At 37.0% G+C, this 17,036-nt stretch overlaps 2 protein-coding genes across 3 annotated transcripts; both read left to right on the top strand.

Annotated features, from left to right (window-relative positions):
• Nucleotides 1–469: 469 nt before the first annotated feature.
• Nucleotides 470–11,819, top strand: LOC114291944 (protein EI24 homolog; the record flags this gene model as incomplete). Its single annotated transcript, XM_082897394.1, is given in 11 exon segments — nucleotides 470–570; nucleotides 652–717; nucleotides 997–1,147; nucleotides 1,323–1,336; nucleotides 6,026–6,160; nucleotides 6,296–6,359; nucleotides 6,506–6,560; nucleotides 6,846–6,876; nucleotides 10,052–10,134; nucleotides 10,614–10,690; nucleotides 11,594–11,819. Coding segments are annotated over 11 exon segments (897 nt in total), but the record flags the coding sequence as incomplete, so codon positions are not given.
• A 551-nt stretch (nucleotides 11,820–12,370) lies between these two features.
• LOC114291945 (uncharacterized) lies at nucleotides 12,371–14,177 on the top strand. 2 transcript variants are annotated; one of them, XM_082900195.1, is made up of 3 exons: nucleotides 12,371–13,554; nucleotides 13,633–13,725; nucleotides 13,867–14,177. In XM_082900195.1, the coding sequence occupies exon 1, from the start codon at nucleotides 12,508–12,510 to the stop codon at nucleotides 13,279–13,281; it is 774 nt and encodes a 257-aa protein (XP_082756321.1). In that variant the 5' UTR covers nucleotides 12,371–12,507; the 3' UTR covers nucleotides 13,282–13,554; nucleotides 13,633–13,725; nucleotides 13,867–14,177. The 2 variants fall into 2 exon arrangements, with proteins under 2 accessions (XP_082756321.1, XP_082756322.1); XM_082900196.1 differs by lacking the exon at nucleotides 13,633–13,725.
• Nucleotides 14,178–17,036: the final 2,859 nt, after the last annotated feature.

Raw genomic sequence — 17,036 nt, 5'->3', positions numbered from 1 at the left:
TTTGTTGTGAAAATATTGAGGGGCCTTAACTAATAAAAAAAATATTTTGGACATTTCCTACTATACACAGTTAGAGAAGAATAATTCACTAATTTTTCTAATTTTATTATTATATAAAAAAATATTTAAGAATTTTATTTTTTTAAATAAAAAATTATAACAAAAACATGTATATAATTTTTTAAAATTTAAAGATAATTCATATTTTATATAAATTTAAAAAAATATATTTATAATTAATAATAATCATTTTCAACTTGTTTTGTTGGCAAAAACCAAATGTGCCCTGGATATGGGTTTACCTCCAAAGCTAACAAAATGGCTTCCTTCCTTGGTGGTGTCAATGTGAAGTCTCTCCCTCTCTCTCTTGTTTCTCTCTCTCTCTCTAGTCTGTAGCATATTTGTAGAGGGGGCAATTTCCTCAAAAAAAAAAAAAAAAAAAAAAAAAATGAGTAGAGGGGGCAATTAATGGGGGGTTTTGGGACCAAAACTGAAGCAGGCATCGCTGCTCTGGCTCCATGGTTTTAGAGACGCTTGCTGTCTCCACAGGGTCCTCATCTACTGTTTCAGGTTCTCTCTCTCTCTCTCTCAATTTTTGATTCCTTCATTCAATTTTTTGACATTTATGTGTGTTGTATTTTTCTACGGAAGTTCTAAACAGCTTGCGATACGAACTGGGCAGTGTTTTCTCTTAAACGGCTTGATTTTCTTAGGAAGGTATATCTCTCATCATCCTTGTTTCTTGCTTACTGTATGATAATCATATGCATATGTATTTGTGTGTATCTATTCATTGCTTGAGAGTCCCACATTCCAATTCATGCTAGAATGTGCTTTGTGTGCAAGTTCTAAGTTTTTCCAGTTTTCTGGAGGTTAATCTTCCAAGGGTTAATATTTCTTGCTACGTATCGTCAATTGATGTATTGATTCTTTTTTGTTGGATTTTGGACTGCAAACCTAATATCTTAAAATTACTTAAATCTCTATCACTTGCAGTATCTTTATGGTAAACTCGGTTGTCATTCCTACACTACAATGGATATTACCTGATCAATGCCCACATTCTGGTTCTCAAAATTTGTGCTCATCTGGTGGTATTTTAAAACTTTACTCATTCTTACGTCTTGGATTTCTACAACTCTTCTATGTGAGTATACGCTTGATAATTTTTTTTCCTCGTGCTCTCTTACGTAATTTTTATATTATACTATGTTGCGAGAAAATGTCTCTATACTAATTCAACTAACTGCCATTTAATTTAACTAATCTCTTTAGTGGGAAAATTGCATTTGATATGATAAAATTTTGGTTGTGTTATGAAGAGCTTACAAGTTAGGTAAAGTATAAGCATGCACAAGAAGTCATGCAAATTCATAAGCATGTGGTGAAATGTGCTTTCTAGCTCCTTATATTGGAGGATACTTATTAGCCTATATTATTATTGTAAATTTGTTTTCTTGTAGTTTCCCTTAGGTTACATGTGGATTTGAAATGAATGGATCTGAATATAATCATTTTAAGGACTGTGGCTAATATTTACGTTTAATAGCTTAGATATAGATTTCAACAAGATGCATAGATAGATTTGATTTAAGAGCAATGATTGCATTCAAATAATTAGGTGAATATGTAGTTATTCCAAATTCATCTTAAGGAGGATTCTAGTTGTACAAAGATCCCCAATAATACGTCTCGTTACCACTACACTATTTTCTCCTTTAGATCTCTTAAGTATGAACAATTAACAAGAGCTAGGCCTCTTATATAACTTTAACCCCTAATATCTTTGTCTCAAGTCCGTGTATTTAAAAGAAACCTTGGTTTATGTTTCTATAAATATATATGTAGTGGTGTATATATACACATTTTCCTATATATATACATTTATGTAGATTTACTGTAGAGCATAGAAGGAATTGGTTGGCACTTCTAGAGTGTTAGGTAACTATTGTTCTAAAAGTTAGCACTAAACGTGGGTAAATTGGTATTGGAAAAGAAAATAAAGAAATTAATGTGAAAGAATGCAGCATGAAATTTTAGGAGATGGGGTTCACCAACAACAGAAATTTTAGATGCCAAAACCATGAGGATGTTGGTGGTTGGAAATTGGAATTTTAGTAGATCCTTCTGTTTTACATCCTATTTTGTTATTCATTAATGTGAAAGAATGCAGCATGAAATTTTAGGAGATGGAATTTTAGCCTTCCTTTTTGCCAGCTAATCTGTTGTGATATATATATACACTAGTGTATGTCTGTGCCTAAAGGCACGGTGCAATTAATGATGAGATCAAAATATAATTAAATATAAAATTATTAAATTAAAATGTAATTTATCAAATTTGTTGCTAAAAATTTGAGGTCAAAATATAAATACAAATTCGATTGGTTGCGAGTTTCAAATGAGTTCTGTAAAATTACCGGGACATAAATGCACCCCAATAAAATTAAAGTAAAAACCGGAAAAGGTAATTTATTGTAAGAATATGTCTCGTGGGCTTTCTCACCGAGGTGGATAACAAAGTTTTGTTAAAAAAAAAAAAAAAAACTCTTTTTTCTAGTCTTTAAACAAATTACATCACTCCTATTATCTCTCTTCTCTCTCTCTCTCTCACTTACCTTGTGAAAAAATTACATTTTAATAGTAAAACATAAACTACTTTGATCACCATTTTATTTTAATAGAATCCAATTTAAATTATGAGTTCAAATTTATTGACCAAAAAAAAAAAAACATTTTTGAAAAGCAATTTCACATGCCCTTTTTGCCTCCAAATCCTTGTCCAAACTCTGACATAAATTCCCTACTTTCTTTTTACCTTTCCTATACTAATTACAAAAATTCATAAATCTAGGGCGTGCTCTTCACTTTAAGAAGTCCCATAAAACCCATAAAAAACAGGGATGACCAATTTCACACTTAAAAAACCATTAGGCCATCAGGCCATACACCATTTCTTTAGGAAGTCCCCTTCTCAAGACACTCCATCTACCCCACTCACTTTACATAGAATAGAATGAATTTTTATATAAATAAATTTTATTGATGTGTGTTTAAGAATATTTGTTAAGATATAGAAATACTTGGCACATGAAATGATTAATTAAATGTGACAATACATTTTTTTTTGATTTTTTGTTTTTAGCTCACCAACATATTCAAAATTACGGTCAAACTAATTTTGAGATGTATGTATTTTGCATATACCAAGTAATTTCCGTCATTTATACATTATTGAGAATTTTCATACAACCTTTAAAAAAATTCACAACCATGTATGGCAATCAAATATTTTTTCCAAATCAAATATTTCAAGCTCTTTGATTTTTTAAAAAATAAATCATACAAAAAAATCTAATTGTAACAATATATTCAATAGAAATTAAAACCCAAATATTCAATAGAAGTAACCAAAAACCAAATATATTCAAAAAACATACATAAAAATGTATGTATGCCTCTACAATTTAAGTGGTATTCAAAAAACATATCCGCCTCCCCCCCCTTCTCTCTGTCTTCATTTCCTTTTCTCTTTCTTTTTTTAAGTTCTTAGAAGTCCTCTAATGATCAGACTTTCTCTATGGTGTTTGGTTACTTCTATAGATATCAAAAAAAAAAAAAAAAATCATACAAAGAAATCTAATTGTAACAATTTATTCAATAGAAATCAAAACCTAAATATTCAATAGTAGTAACCAAACACCAAATATATTCAAAAAACATACATACATATGTATGTATGTCTCTACAATTTAAGTGGTATTCAAAAAACATATCCACCTTCCCCTCTCTCTCTCTCTCTCTTTCTCTCTCTCTCTTCATTTCCTTTTCTCTTTCTTTTTTTTAAGTTCTCAGAAGTCCTCTGATGATTGGTGTTTGGTTACTTCTATAGATTTCAAAAAAAATAAATCATAAAAAGAAATCTAATTGTAACAATATATTTAATAGAAATCAAAACCTAAATATTCAATAGAAGTTACCAAACACCAAATATATTCAAAAAATGTCTCTACAATTTAAGTGGTATTCGAAAAACATATCCACCTTCCTCTCTCTCTGTGTGTTCATTTCCTTTTCTCTTTCTTTTCTTTAAGTTCTCAAAAGTCCTCTGATGATCAGCCTTTCTCTATGGTGTTTGATTACTTCTATAAATTTCAAAAAGCTCCAAATATATTATAGGTTATTAATAGCCACAAAGACACTATTTTAGTTAAAAACAAATATACTATTTTAATAACATACAAAGACTGATCTAATATTCAAAGACCCAATCTAATTTAACTTGAGGCAATAGCAAAATCAAAATCACACCAAACCTACCAAACTAAACATTAGACCAAATAAATTCAAAGAAAGAAAACAGAGGAATAGGGGGTTCGAGGTTTGGTAAAGAGAGAAAGTAAGAGAATAGCTCATTCTTCAAAGCTTGACTCCAGCAACACTATTAATTGTTCATGAAAAGAAAAACACGATCAAAACTATTCTCATTTGTAGCAGGAACAAAAGCAGTAACCACGAATTACTAACGCGTTTTAGAAAAAGAGAAGAAAAAAACAAAAACAAAAACAAAACAAAACCAATGATGAACTCTGTCTATGAAATTAACTTTAAATAAGAAAAATATATAAATGTTTATAACATCGAAGGGTTTCACATGGACGAAAAGAGAATTCTAATTAAGCTTCACAATGGGGGCTTGAATCCTGGCATTAGCGCCATAGAGGCCCCCAAGCTGCCATTAGATTCATGCAAACAACCATTATTTCTCATACCATAAGAAAGTACTACACAAAATTTCTTGCTAAATCCTAAAGACAAATAAGAACTGGAATCCGCAATATTTCATGAAACAAAGGTAGAGTGTACTATTTATTCCATTAGGAACAAATAACTGGAATCCGCAATATTTCGAAACTATGTGATCAGGTCAAAGTCAAATAAGAGATAAATACAGAGAATATGTTTGAATCCCTAATATACGATCTCCACAATAAAAGTTAGATTTCATTGCCTGATCCAAAAGCTTTTGGGACATAGTTGCAAACTTTGCAAAAGATGTAGCAACATCAATACACAGAAGAATCTGGGAAAAAAAAATACAGACATGTCCGTCAATAATCATCCTCTCTCCAACACTTTCACACTCACCACTTCCATAATCATCCTCTCATTGTCGTCATCATTGACAAGTGGGTTGGGCTCCAATGGAATGAAAGAGTATGGGATTGAAACAAAAACAAGAGAGTGAGATGTAGAGAGAGAGAGGGGGACTGCATTTGTAGGGGAGATGAAGGGGCTTCTGTTGTTGTGGAGGCAGGTCTTCACAAGAGCGGAACAAAAGCGGCGTAAATCGAGCGATGGTGGATGAGGGGAGAAGAGGAAAAGAGAGAGAGAGAGAGAGAGAGAGAGTAATGGGAATGATGAAAGAGGAGAGTAGTGAGAGAGAAGAGAGGAAAGAGAGGCAGGAAACATATTTTGGGCCAAACAAATCTCAACATTAATTTTGTAGATGAAATGATCTAAACCATTGATGATGCCGTGTAGGACAAAAATATACATATTTTCAAAAATCGTTCTGCCATATTATATAGATATATATATATTTTTACTCAACTATATTCATCCACATAAATCAAGTGTTTTTTTATTTATATTTTTTAGCCAAGTTACATTTATCAGGACAAGGATACTACTTTTCTCAGAAACATATGATCTGGTTTTGCTTTCTTGGTGGTTTAGCCACTTGCTGTATAAGTAATTTAAGACAAATGTGAAGAAAAGTGTCCTACACACATTTCCAGCAAAATTGTAGGAGAGGGTTGCAGAACTAATAATACAACTGTTGAAGCATTAGATAGCTATTTCAGGAGTAAAAGCTATTTTAGGTCTTCTGATTCCATTGCATGCTATTTGACATCATGCAGTAGTGATGGAAAACATTTCCTTTATTTATGCAGAATGTTGGAATACTTGATAATTTTACATTATTTTATTCATATCTGCATCTTTTTATACCTTAATCCAGGTACAGTGACGTTGCTAAACATGGCTTTCTTGTGATTGGAAAATATGGGCCTACCTTCGCAGAAATGCCAATCCAACCAGAGCTATTGAGCTCTTCAAATGCAACTCAGATGGATAAGTGTACTGATATTGGGGGGTAAATTTCCAACTTAGTGTTTGATGGTTTCTGAATAGAGACACTACTGCTTTTTTGAGGCATTGTCTTTCAGAACAGAAGTTATGTGTTGATTACATCTATGAGTATCAACTCCTGTAAAACATTTTTTCCCAGGGTCGTGATTGGAATAGACGAACAGGTCTATTCAGTCCTCCTTTTGAGCTTTTTCTTCTTGGAGGTAAAACTGATCTATGGATTTTTTTTTTTTTTTTTTCCATCAGTTTATCTTTTTACTGCTTTTCTGTTTTAGAACATTCATTTTAAACTCATTGCGATTTATTTATAATTTTAAAGATAGTAAAGTTTGTTGAAGATTATATGCAGCTTTATATTACAGGATTTATACCCTATTTTGGGAAGGCTCTGAATTTCTTACTTCCTCCGTCCCAAAATAATAGTTCCTTTTGGGGAATCCAACTTTTTTTGATTGTACAATTATTATACTTTAAAAATATTAGTTTTTCAAAATTACCCTTTGATAGTACATTTTTTTGGGAATATCAATTATCATAATTGTACTTTTTGTATTGTTAATGAATTTAAAAGGAGGGCAAAATAGAAAATTCATATTATTTTAATCATTGACTTTTGAAAAAGGACTAACATTTTGGGACAATGAAAAATAGAATAAAGGACTAATATTTTGAGACGGAGGGAGTACTTATTTCCTGGATATATGCATACTACTGCTTTGAGTATGTGATGAATTTGCTGATGCTGTTTTTTTTTTTTTTTGCACCTGCTTTTAGCTATATAATTGCTGTAGAATTATATGTATTATTGATTGATGAATGTTGTTGTATTTTTTATGATGTGTGTATTGATTGATATTCTGTCTATTACAAATGGTTCCTTATATAGATGTAGGTGTAGTGGATGGTGGTGGTAGGTGAGTGTAGTAGGTGAGTGTGTGGTAGGTGATGGTAAGTGTGTGGTAGGTGATGATAAATTATACAATGTACATTAACAGCCCCCCTCAAACTCAAGGAGGATAGGTACTAGCCAACTTGAGTTTGGAGAGAGTAACAAAACAGAAAAATAAGCTGACAAATAAAATTAAAAATGGGATAGGAGACACTGTATGGTTGTGTCAGACCGTTGTAGAAGACACGGTATGGTCGTGTCGGACCGTTGTAGCAGACAGTTTACGGGGTCATGTCGGACCGTTGTAGCAGACACTGTGTGGTCGTGTCAGACCGATGTAGAAGACAGTTTATGGGGTCATGTCGGACCGTTGTAGAAGGACAGTTTACGGGGTCATGTCGGACCGTTGTAGCAGACAGTTTACGGGGTCATGTTGGACCGATGTAACAGACACTGTTGTGACAGTTGTTGTGACAGTTTACGAAGTCTTGCTGGACCCTTGTAGAAACTAACCGGAATCAATGTCGGGACAGTTTACAGAGTCTTGTCGGACCCATAAAGGAGCTAACCGGAATCAATGTCGGGACAGTTTACAGAGTCTTGTCGGACCCATAAAAGAGCTAACCGGAATCAATGTCGGGTCAGTTTACAGAGTCTTGTCGGACCCATAAAGGAGCTAACCGGAATCAATGTCGGGACAGTTTACAGAGTCTTGTCGGACCCTTAAAAAAATACACTGTATGATGGTGTATATAGGCTGCCCAAATATATATATATGGATATATATATCGAGCCCTCAAAAGGCGTGCCCAATCTGTCAAAAGGCGTGCCATCAAAAGGCGTGCCCGATGCATCAAAAGGCGTGCCAGATATGATGGCGAGGCACGTGAGTGCTTTGGCTGGCGTGCCCGTTTGTCTGGCGTCAAGAGGCGCGCGATGCGCGTGGCTGCCTCGGCTATATAACCAAGACTGAACCTGAGGCTGAGGCAGAGGCTGAGACAAAAAAAACCTGTGAATTTCTCTGAAAAACTCTCCGTTGTGCTGAGAAAGAGAGTCTGTAACACTCTGTTGCGAGAGATAGTCTGTAATACTCTGTTGCCCAGAAAATGGCCTCGTCTTCCCGGAGTCTGCTCACTCTCTTTCCAGACCTCAACGAGTCAACAAGAGAGAAAACTGGTGCGGTGTCCCGTGAACCTCAACCAAACACTACTGGGTTTGCTCCGTTGAACTTTCCGATGCAGTCGGTGGAGCAAAAAATGGCAGTGCAAACAGATGTGGAGGCGAATCAGTATACTTTGAAGGCATGTGTGGAGTCCATGACGGCGGTCACAAACTTGTCGCACCGGCTGCAGAGTAGGACAAATGAGGTGCAGCAATTAAACTCCCAGCTGGCTCTGCTCCAATGCATGTATAAGGATGCGCGAGCAGAGATAAGCGTGCTAAGGGCAGAAAACAAGGAGCTGAAGCGGAAGGCCACCGTGATGTTCCGATTTGGAGGGCCGCCATATGCTGCAGTAGAGGAGCAGGGAGTAGTGATCGTGCCCAGTGGAGTGGTAAACACGGAAGCAACATCGTCAAGGACTGCCCAGGACGGAGGCAAGAAGAAAAGACCGGCGGCAGAGTAGAGAAGGGAAAAATCCCACTGTTTGTTGTGATGGTAGTCTTTGCTGTTTTTTTTTTTTTTTTTGACCGGGGTTGATCCCGGCATGAAGAAATGACAAGTGTGTGGAATGTTTGTGGTGTTATTTGGTGTTGTTGTTTTGTTTAAGAATAAAAATAAAATAAAATAAAACAACGGATAAAGAAAATAGATAAAAATATTTGGGAATGCTCACTAACGAGTTGTAGAATAAGGAAATATTGATGAAAAAAGAAAAGAAAAGAAAATAAAATAAACAGAGAGATAGGAAAAATATATTATAATAAAAAAAAAATATAAATATATATATATATATATATTAAAATAAAAGAAAAGTGAGAAATAACGTGGTTGTGTCTTTTTTTTTTTTTTTGAATAAAAAAGAGAAGATAAAATAAAATAAATAAAGATAATGTTAGGGGCGGTGGTGTAGTTGTTTACGTGTAGCTTTGTCTGGTACTCATGACTTGAGCATTATACAACTCCAAATAAAATAAAGCAAAAGAGGGGGACAATAAAATAAAGCAAAAGAGGGGGACAAAACCATGTGCATAGGTCTGCCCTCAATGTATCTCTGTGTGTGTGTAGTGCCCTGAGTGTGTCATTGTAACAGAATCTACTTTACCATAGTGCAACACATGCGGGCAAAGATAGTGATTTAGAAAGCCTGCAACAGGTACCAAGTGTGTCTGTAGCTTTCCACCAGTAAACATTACTTTCATGCCATTAGAGTACCAAAGCTCACAAGCCCATAAGAATTGCTCCCATGTGTAGAGATCTACTGGAAATATATCAGGATGATCATAGGAAATAACTCATCATAATGGGTGCGCAAATGCTCTTTAGCTTGCAATATTTCTTCTAACAAGGTTTGCACGCAATACGTGCAGCTTCCAGTTCCAGTGCCTCACTGGAGACATTCTCCTTCTCCCAGCTGACCAAATGCACACAAAAGGGAAACTCATCGACTCGAAGGTGTTGGGCGTGAAGGTGGTGGACTCGAAGAAATTTCAAGGTATGTGTAGAAAATTCTAGCGGACTAGGTTGAGGTCCGGCGGGCGGCCAAGGCGAGGTTGCCGCCCGCCGGTGAAGCGAAAAATACTAAGTGCTTAACCTTGCTCTGATACCATGTAGAATTATATGTATTATTGATTGATGAATGTTGTTGTATTTTTTATGATGTGTGTATTGATTGATATTCTGTCTATTACAAATGGTTCCTTATATAGATGTAGGTGTAGTGGATGGTGGTGGTAGGTGAGTGTAGTAGGTGACTGTGTGGTAGGTGATGGTAAGTGTGTGGTAGGTGATGGTAAATTATACAATGTACATTAACAATTGCCAATTGACATTTTATAACATCTCAGGTACAAATGGATTTTCTCTGGATTGAGTTTGGACAAAAGGCTTGACTTCTTTGAATCCAACTGGATATTTTTTGCTGGTTTTGGTAAATTTTCCTATTCACTGGGCATTTAAGTGGTGATTCTCAAAAACATGTTGGATTTATATATTTTCATGGAATTGATGGTCAAAATTTTAGACTTATTCACCCCCTCCCCCGTTCAACCCCATGAGATAGGGGAAAAAAGGTTTAGAATCATGTTTCTCTGCCATTTGTATGCTTTGGAAAATGATGTTCCCTGGTGATTTTGTAAGGTTATTACAAAAACAAAAAGTACTCTTAGTGGCCACTGGCCCCTCGAAGTTACCTATTTGCCTTATCATGCTTTTGTTCTTTATGAAGTGAATATGTGACGTGGACATTTGCTATGAGTGTTCATTCCATATTGAATTTTATTAAATGTGTGTGATGCAGAAAGTTTCATTAGTAAGTGCATACTCTTTCGTGTGAATTTGACTGTCACAATTTATTCAGGGTGTTGTGGTAGTACATTGAATAGAGTTATATTTTCTTTAACTTCTCAGGAAACCCCTGCGTTTTGGCTATATTCCTTTTCTCTCCTCTTGTGAGCTACAGGGTCATGGCTATAGTCTTTCCTCTGGTATGTTAACTCTCTCTCTCTCTCTCTCTCCATATATATATATATATATATATTTCACATTCTGTCTTAATGTCATTGGTTGACTTTGCTCCTGTTCTTGTTCTTGATCTTGCCATAGATACACATCTTATTTGGATTGATCTTATACTTTTAATATTGCTTTTAAGTTGTTATGTTATACTAGAAGTTGGCTTGCTTTTTGAATAACAAGATGACGAAACTCCACCATACTGACCCGTTGGACTTTTGAAGGATTGATTGTAATTCATAACAAAGGCAATTGGTGAAGATTAGTTAACTTTGCCAAATGAATGTACTCTGCTAGAATGATTGTTTTTCCTCTTAAGATTTCCTAACACGACGATGGGACAATGAAAACACAAACTTGTCACAACATTCAGGTGTGCAAAAAAGTAGAGAGAGTGATGTGACAATTTATAGTGACTTTGGCTTTTTGGCTAAAACATATAGTTGCCAAACGAGGCCTCAGTCTTCTTGCAAGCAAATTATGCTTAGCTTAGACTGGAAGGTTGACTTTTCTACGTTCCTATTTGCGCTGTATTCTCTCGAAACATCTTTTTTGTGTGAAACTTTGTATAGGGTATTTTCCCACATGTATGATGCTTGCCACTAGGCAGGCCACATCTTATTGTTTGTCATATTTCATAGCTGTATGTTCTAGCAGTTCTTCATGATCTCAAGCATGCTCAAACTTAGGCATTGTATTTTAAAGGATTCTCTCTCTCTCTCTCTCTCTCTCTCTCTCTCTCTCTCGTCTTTGCTATTTTTGCATCATTATCTATGTTTTCATTTCTTGAGTTGCAACAGCTTTCTAGGCTTAGAGAAAGTTTGCATGTACGTTTTTATGCCTGCATTGATGGTGGCAACAATTGTACTTCGTAGTTTGTTCTGACAGTAACAGGTTCAGATGCTGACAAACTCATTACTTCTCAAAGAAGCAAATAGAAGGGCGCAGGTTTGGGAAGGCTTCCAATATTTTCTTCTGCAAATTATTTGTTGTAAGCTACAGTTTCACCACTATCTCTTGGGTTGAAAATTTTAATTTAATGAGATTTTTAATGTATTTAATCATTTTAATTTATAGGAATTTAAGGACTCATTTATCGTCTTTGCTATATTTAATTTGACAGAGATTTAACCAAAACCTTGTGATGTGTTAAGTATAAGTGTGTAAGGGTAGTTATGTCATTCGTTTCCTTAGTCTTTCATTATAAATATGTGTAACCCTAATACGTTTAAGGGTAAGATAATAAACACAATAAACATAGCAGTCTCTTGGTTCTTCTCTTCTTCTGATTGTTCTTCTCTTTTTCGTACGCATATCTAACATGGTATCAGAGCCACATCTTCCTCCTTAAAAATTGTGGTCTTTCATTGTTCTTGTTTTTCTCTTTTTCTTCGTTTTCCTGCAAAAAAAAAAAAAAAAAATCCTCCTGGTTCAAAATTTCATGGGCTTTTTCTCCATCATTTTCTTTTAATTTTTTGGTAATTATTTGGTGGTCTTTCCAATTTTTGTTGATTTTTTGGAAAAAATGACTATTTTTCGGAAGCCATTGTTGGAGCCCTTTTAGGGCTGTTTCTTCTCTTCCTTCCCTTTCCTTGGGAGCCGACTGGACCATTAGAGGAGGCTAGAGTCATTGTTTTGCAGGATTGGTAAGGTTTCTCTCAGTTTTTGTTCCTTTTTTGCTTTCGTAGCTTGTTTTGGCTCTGTAAAGGTATCTTCCTAGTCCTTTGTTGAGTTTTTGGCACTGTTGTTGGCTTCCTGGACTATTATTTATTGTGGGGATTGATTTTCAATGGCTGGAATTGAGGATAAAGACTCTTGGGTTGGTGAAGAGGGTGGTGTGCATTGTGTTATGACTCTTAATGATAGTCTCTCTCTTCAAATCAGTCCTGCGAAACTTGATGGCTCCAATTATCTAATTTGGTCCCGTTATTGTAGCCTTGCTATTGCTGCTCGCCGTTTGACTAGCTACATTATCGGTGACCTTCCCCAGCTTGCTAATGATGCTGCTTGGCGTACTCAATGGGTTTTTGAGAATGCTTTGGTTATGACCTGGCTCATTAACTCCATGCAGCCCACCATTAGTCGGTCCTTTCTTCTCTTAGATACTGCTAATAAGATTTGGATAGCTGTAGCCCAGATGTATTCCCAACAGGATAATGATGCACATGCGTATGAGTTGAGGAAGAAGCTTCGGAGCTTAGATCAGAAGGATAGATCACTTGCAGTATACTATGCTGAGTTGATTAGTTTGTGGCAGGAATTAGACCGTTACCAAAGCTTCCAGGCTATTTGTTCCCAAGATGCCACTTTGTTTCAGCAAATCGTGGAGAAGGAGTGTGTGTATGACTTTCTTGCTGGCTTGAACTTGGAGTTTGATCAGATTCGCGTCCAGGTGTTGGGTCGTTCACCTTTTCCCATCCTCCGTGAGGCTTATGCCCTTGTCCAACAAGAGGAGAGTCGACGTAGTGCTATGGTCCATTCTTCTATTCAAGATCATTCTGCTTTGGTTGTTGCTTCTCCAACTCGAGCTCCTTGGCCTAGTCTGGTACTCAGGGTACATTAGTCGATCGAGATCGATTGAAGTGTGATTATTGTGGGAAAGACGGACATGATTGAGAACATTGTTGGAAATTGAATGGTCGCCCTACTTGGGGTTGGGGTTGGGGTAGTACAGCTCGTCCCCAAGCACATGTGTTTGAGATTGTTGCGAGTTCTTCTAAGAGCAGCACTCTTTCCCAAGATGAGTTACACACTCTTAGGTGTTTGATTGCTTGACTTGATTCTCCTTCTACCACAGTTTCTTCCACTCCAGCTTCTTCCAATTTTGCCCACACAGGTATTCCTGCTAGTGCTCTTAGTACATCCTCATCACCGTCTTGGATTATTGATTCAGGTGCCATCGACCACATGACAGGTGCCTCTAGTCTTTTTTATTCTTATTCTCCGTGTTCTGGCCGAGACAAGGTTCAAGTGGCTGATGGCACTTTATCCTCCGTCTCCGGGAAGGGTTCGGTTCATTATTCCTCTTTCACTTTCTCTTTCATTTGTACTTCATGTTCCTAATTTTTCCACTAACTTGCTTTCTGTTAGTAGTCTTACTACTATAAATTGCTCAGTGACCTTTTTTCCTACTCATTGTGTCTTTCAGGAACTGGCTATGGGGAAAACGATTGGCAATGTTAGAGCACAAGGTGGGCTATACTTTCTGGATGTCGTTCCTCTTGCTGTTTCATCTCAGGCTCTCAAGTGCACTAATGGCTCCCCTCTTCATCTCCTCCATCAGTGGCATTGCCGTTTGGGTCATCTTTCCGTTAGTGTTTTAGAGAAACTTTTTCCTTCTTTAGTTTGTGATTGTCCTAGGAACATTTTTGGTTGTGATGCTTGTGAACTTGCAAAGCATAAACGTACTTGTTACCCTTCAATTAATCAAAGAAGTACTTTTCCTTTTATGCTTATTCATATTGATGTGTAGGGCCTTTTCCCGGTGGTTTCTACTTCTGGATATCGATGGTTTGTTACATTTATTGATTGTTATTCCCGCGTGACTTGGATTTACTTGCTTCGAACTAAGAGTGAAGTTTTTTCTTGTTTCCAAACTTTTCATAAAATTGTGACCAATCTTTTTAATACTCAAATCAAAATTCTTCGAAGTGATAATGGGACTGAGTATGTTGATGGCGTTTTTTGAGCATACTTAGAGGAGCATGACATTCTTTATCAGACTAGTTGTGTTGGTACTCCTCAACAGAATGGAGTTGCCGAACACAAGAATGGCCATCTTCTTGAAGTTGCTCGCTCTCTCTTGTTTACCATGAATGTCCCCAAGTCTTTTTGGGGTGATGCTATTCTTACCGCTGCTTACCTTATTAACCGTATGCCTTCTAGTGTCCTCCAATTTCAAATTCCTCTTCAACTACTTCTTGTTGTATATCCCATCCCTTCTCTTCCTCCTCGGGTGCTTAGGTGTGGTTGTTTTGTTCATTTGCAATCTCATAATTGTGGAAAACTCGATCCTAAGGCTGTGTGTTGTGTCTTTATTGGTTATTTTGTACTCAGAAGGGTTACAAATGCTATGATCCTCACACTCGTAAAGTGTATGTTAGTATGGATGTCACTCGTGAATCTGAGGCCTTCTTTCCTTCTTCTCCGCCATCTCCTTCGGGGGAGAGTAGTGTTATGGATGAGATTGCAGATGAGAAGATGGCCTATCAACACGAGTTATCTTTTTTTCCTTCCCTATCAGCGGACTGTTATTTGTGGTGAGGGGGATCCTAATAGTTCTCTTGATGTGGAGCCTAACATTGGTGGTCATTTGGACAGGGCTGATCTTAAGACTTATTTTCGGCGTCCGAAAGAGCAAGCTTTCCTTGTGTCACTAGACCCATCATCATCCCTTATGCTAGTTCTAGGTAATGCACCTCAGTCTATTCCTCTATCTGTAGTTGATAGTCCCGTTGTCGATGATTCGAGTCTTCCTATTGCTCTTAGAAAAGGGGTTAGGGCTTGTACTCAACACCTTATCTCTAAATTTGTGTCATATGATTCATTGTCTTTTACATACCGTGCTTTTATTTTGTCTTTGTCTTCTACGTGTATTTCCAAGGTTGGAAGGAAGCTATCGATAATCCTAAGTGGAAATTAGCTATGGTAGAAGAGATGCAAGCTATAAGCAAGAATGACACTTGGGAGTTGGTTCCTCTTCCTAGGGAAAAAAAACCTGTATGGTGTAAGTGGGTGTTCACAATTAAGCAGAAAGCAGATGAAACAATTGAACGGTACAAAGCATGACCAGTGGCCAAAGGGTTTATTCAGACTTATGGAATTGATTATCAAGAAACCTTTGCTCCTGTAGCAAAGATGAATTCCATTCAAGCTATTCTTTCATGTATAGCTAATTTGGGATGGCCTTTACAGGAGTTAGATGTGAATAATGCATTTCTCCATGGTAATTTGGAGGAGGAGGTGTATATGGATGTACCACCAGGATTCTTATCTCAGTCTACAGTTGGGAAAGTTTGTAGGTTGAAAAAGGGGTTATATGGGTTGAAACAGTCTCCTCAAGCTTGGTTTGACAGATTCTGGAAGGCTATGTTGAGATTCGTGTATAAGCAAAGTAATGCAGATCACACAATGTTCGTCAAACGCCATGCAGATAAGGTGTGCTTGTAGTATATGTTAAAATTGATGTATTATTGATTGAGATTATTATCTAATGGTGTGTTGAGCTCTCTCCTTTATAGAGGAGAGGGAGAACAATTACAAACCGAAAGTAGAAGCACAAACCAAACAACATTATTAAAGGTACATTATTAAAGCATACTAATTATTATACTAACCTAATTATTAAAGCAACATTTTACATATTATATTCTAACAGCCCCCTTCAAACCCAAGGAGGATAGGAACCAACCAACTTGAGTTTGGAGAGAGTAACAAAACAGAAAAATAAAATAAAAATGGATAGGAGACACTGTATGGTCGTGTCAGACCGTTGTAGAAGACTGTTTATGGGGTCATGTCGGACCGTTGTAGCAGACAATGTTGTGACAGTTGTTGTGACAGTTTACGGAGTCTTGCTGGACCCTTGTAGAAACTAACCGGAATCAATGTCGGGACAGTTTACAGAGTCTTGTCGGACCCATGAAGGAGCTAACCGGAATCAATGTCGGGACAGTTTACAGAGTCTTGTCGGACCCTTAAAAAGTTGCACCCTCAAAAGGTGTGCCCAATCTTTCAAAAGGCGTGCCATCAAAAAGCGTGCCCAATCCATAAAAAGGCGTGCCATCAAAAGGCGAGCCCAAGTCATAAAAAGATGTGCCGGACATGATGGCGAGGCGCGTCACCACATTGGCTTGCGCGCCCGTTTTGTCGTCTGGCGTCAAGTGGCGCGCGATGCGCGTATCTGCCTTGGCTATTTAACCAAGACGGATGTTGAGGCTGAGGCAGAGGTTAAGACAAAAAACTGGCTAAAAACCTCTGAGAAACTCTTCGTTGTCTTGAGAGAGATACTCTGTAACGCTCTGTAACCAACCCTTCTCTGAAACACTCAGCAACCCATAACATGGCCTCGTCTTCCCGTTCAGCTACCCAGAATATGGCCTCTTCGTCCCGTGGTCTGCTCACTCTCTTTCCCGACCTCAACGAGTCAACAAGAGAGATAACTGGTGCGGTGGCCAGTGAACCTCAACCAAGCGCCTCTGGTTTTGCTCCGTTGAACTTTCCGATGCGGTCGGTGGAGCAAAAAATGGCGGTGCAAACTGATATTGAGGCCAATCAGTATACTTTGAAGTCATGTGTGGAAACCATGACTGCGGTCAC

This window comes from Camellia sinensis, chromosome 12 (genome assembly GCF_055761805.1).
Source record: "Camellia sinensis isolate YWXY chromosome 12, ASM5576180v1, whole genome shotgun sequence".
NCBI classification, from domain to species: domain Eukaryota; kingdom Viridiplantae; phylum Streptophyta; class Magnoliopsida; order Ericales; family Theaceae; genus Camellia; species Camellia sinensis.
The sequence above is the reverse complement of the archived record's forward strand: the minus strand, read 5'-3'. Positions and strand labels throughout refer to the sequence as shown.

Coding starts and splice junctions, on each gene's coding strand:
- LOC114291945 (XM_082900196.1), top strand. CDS start 12,508: ATGGCTGGAATTGAGGATAAAGACTCTTGGGTTGGTGAAGAGGGTGGT.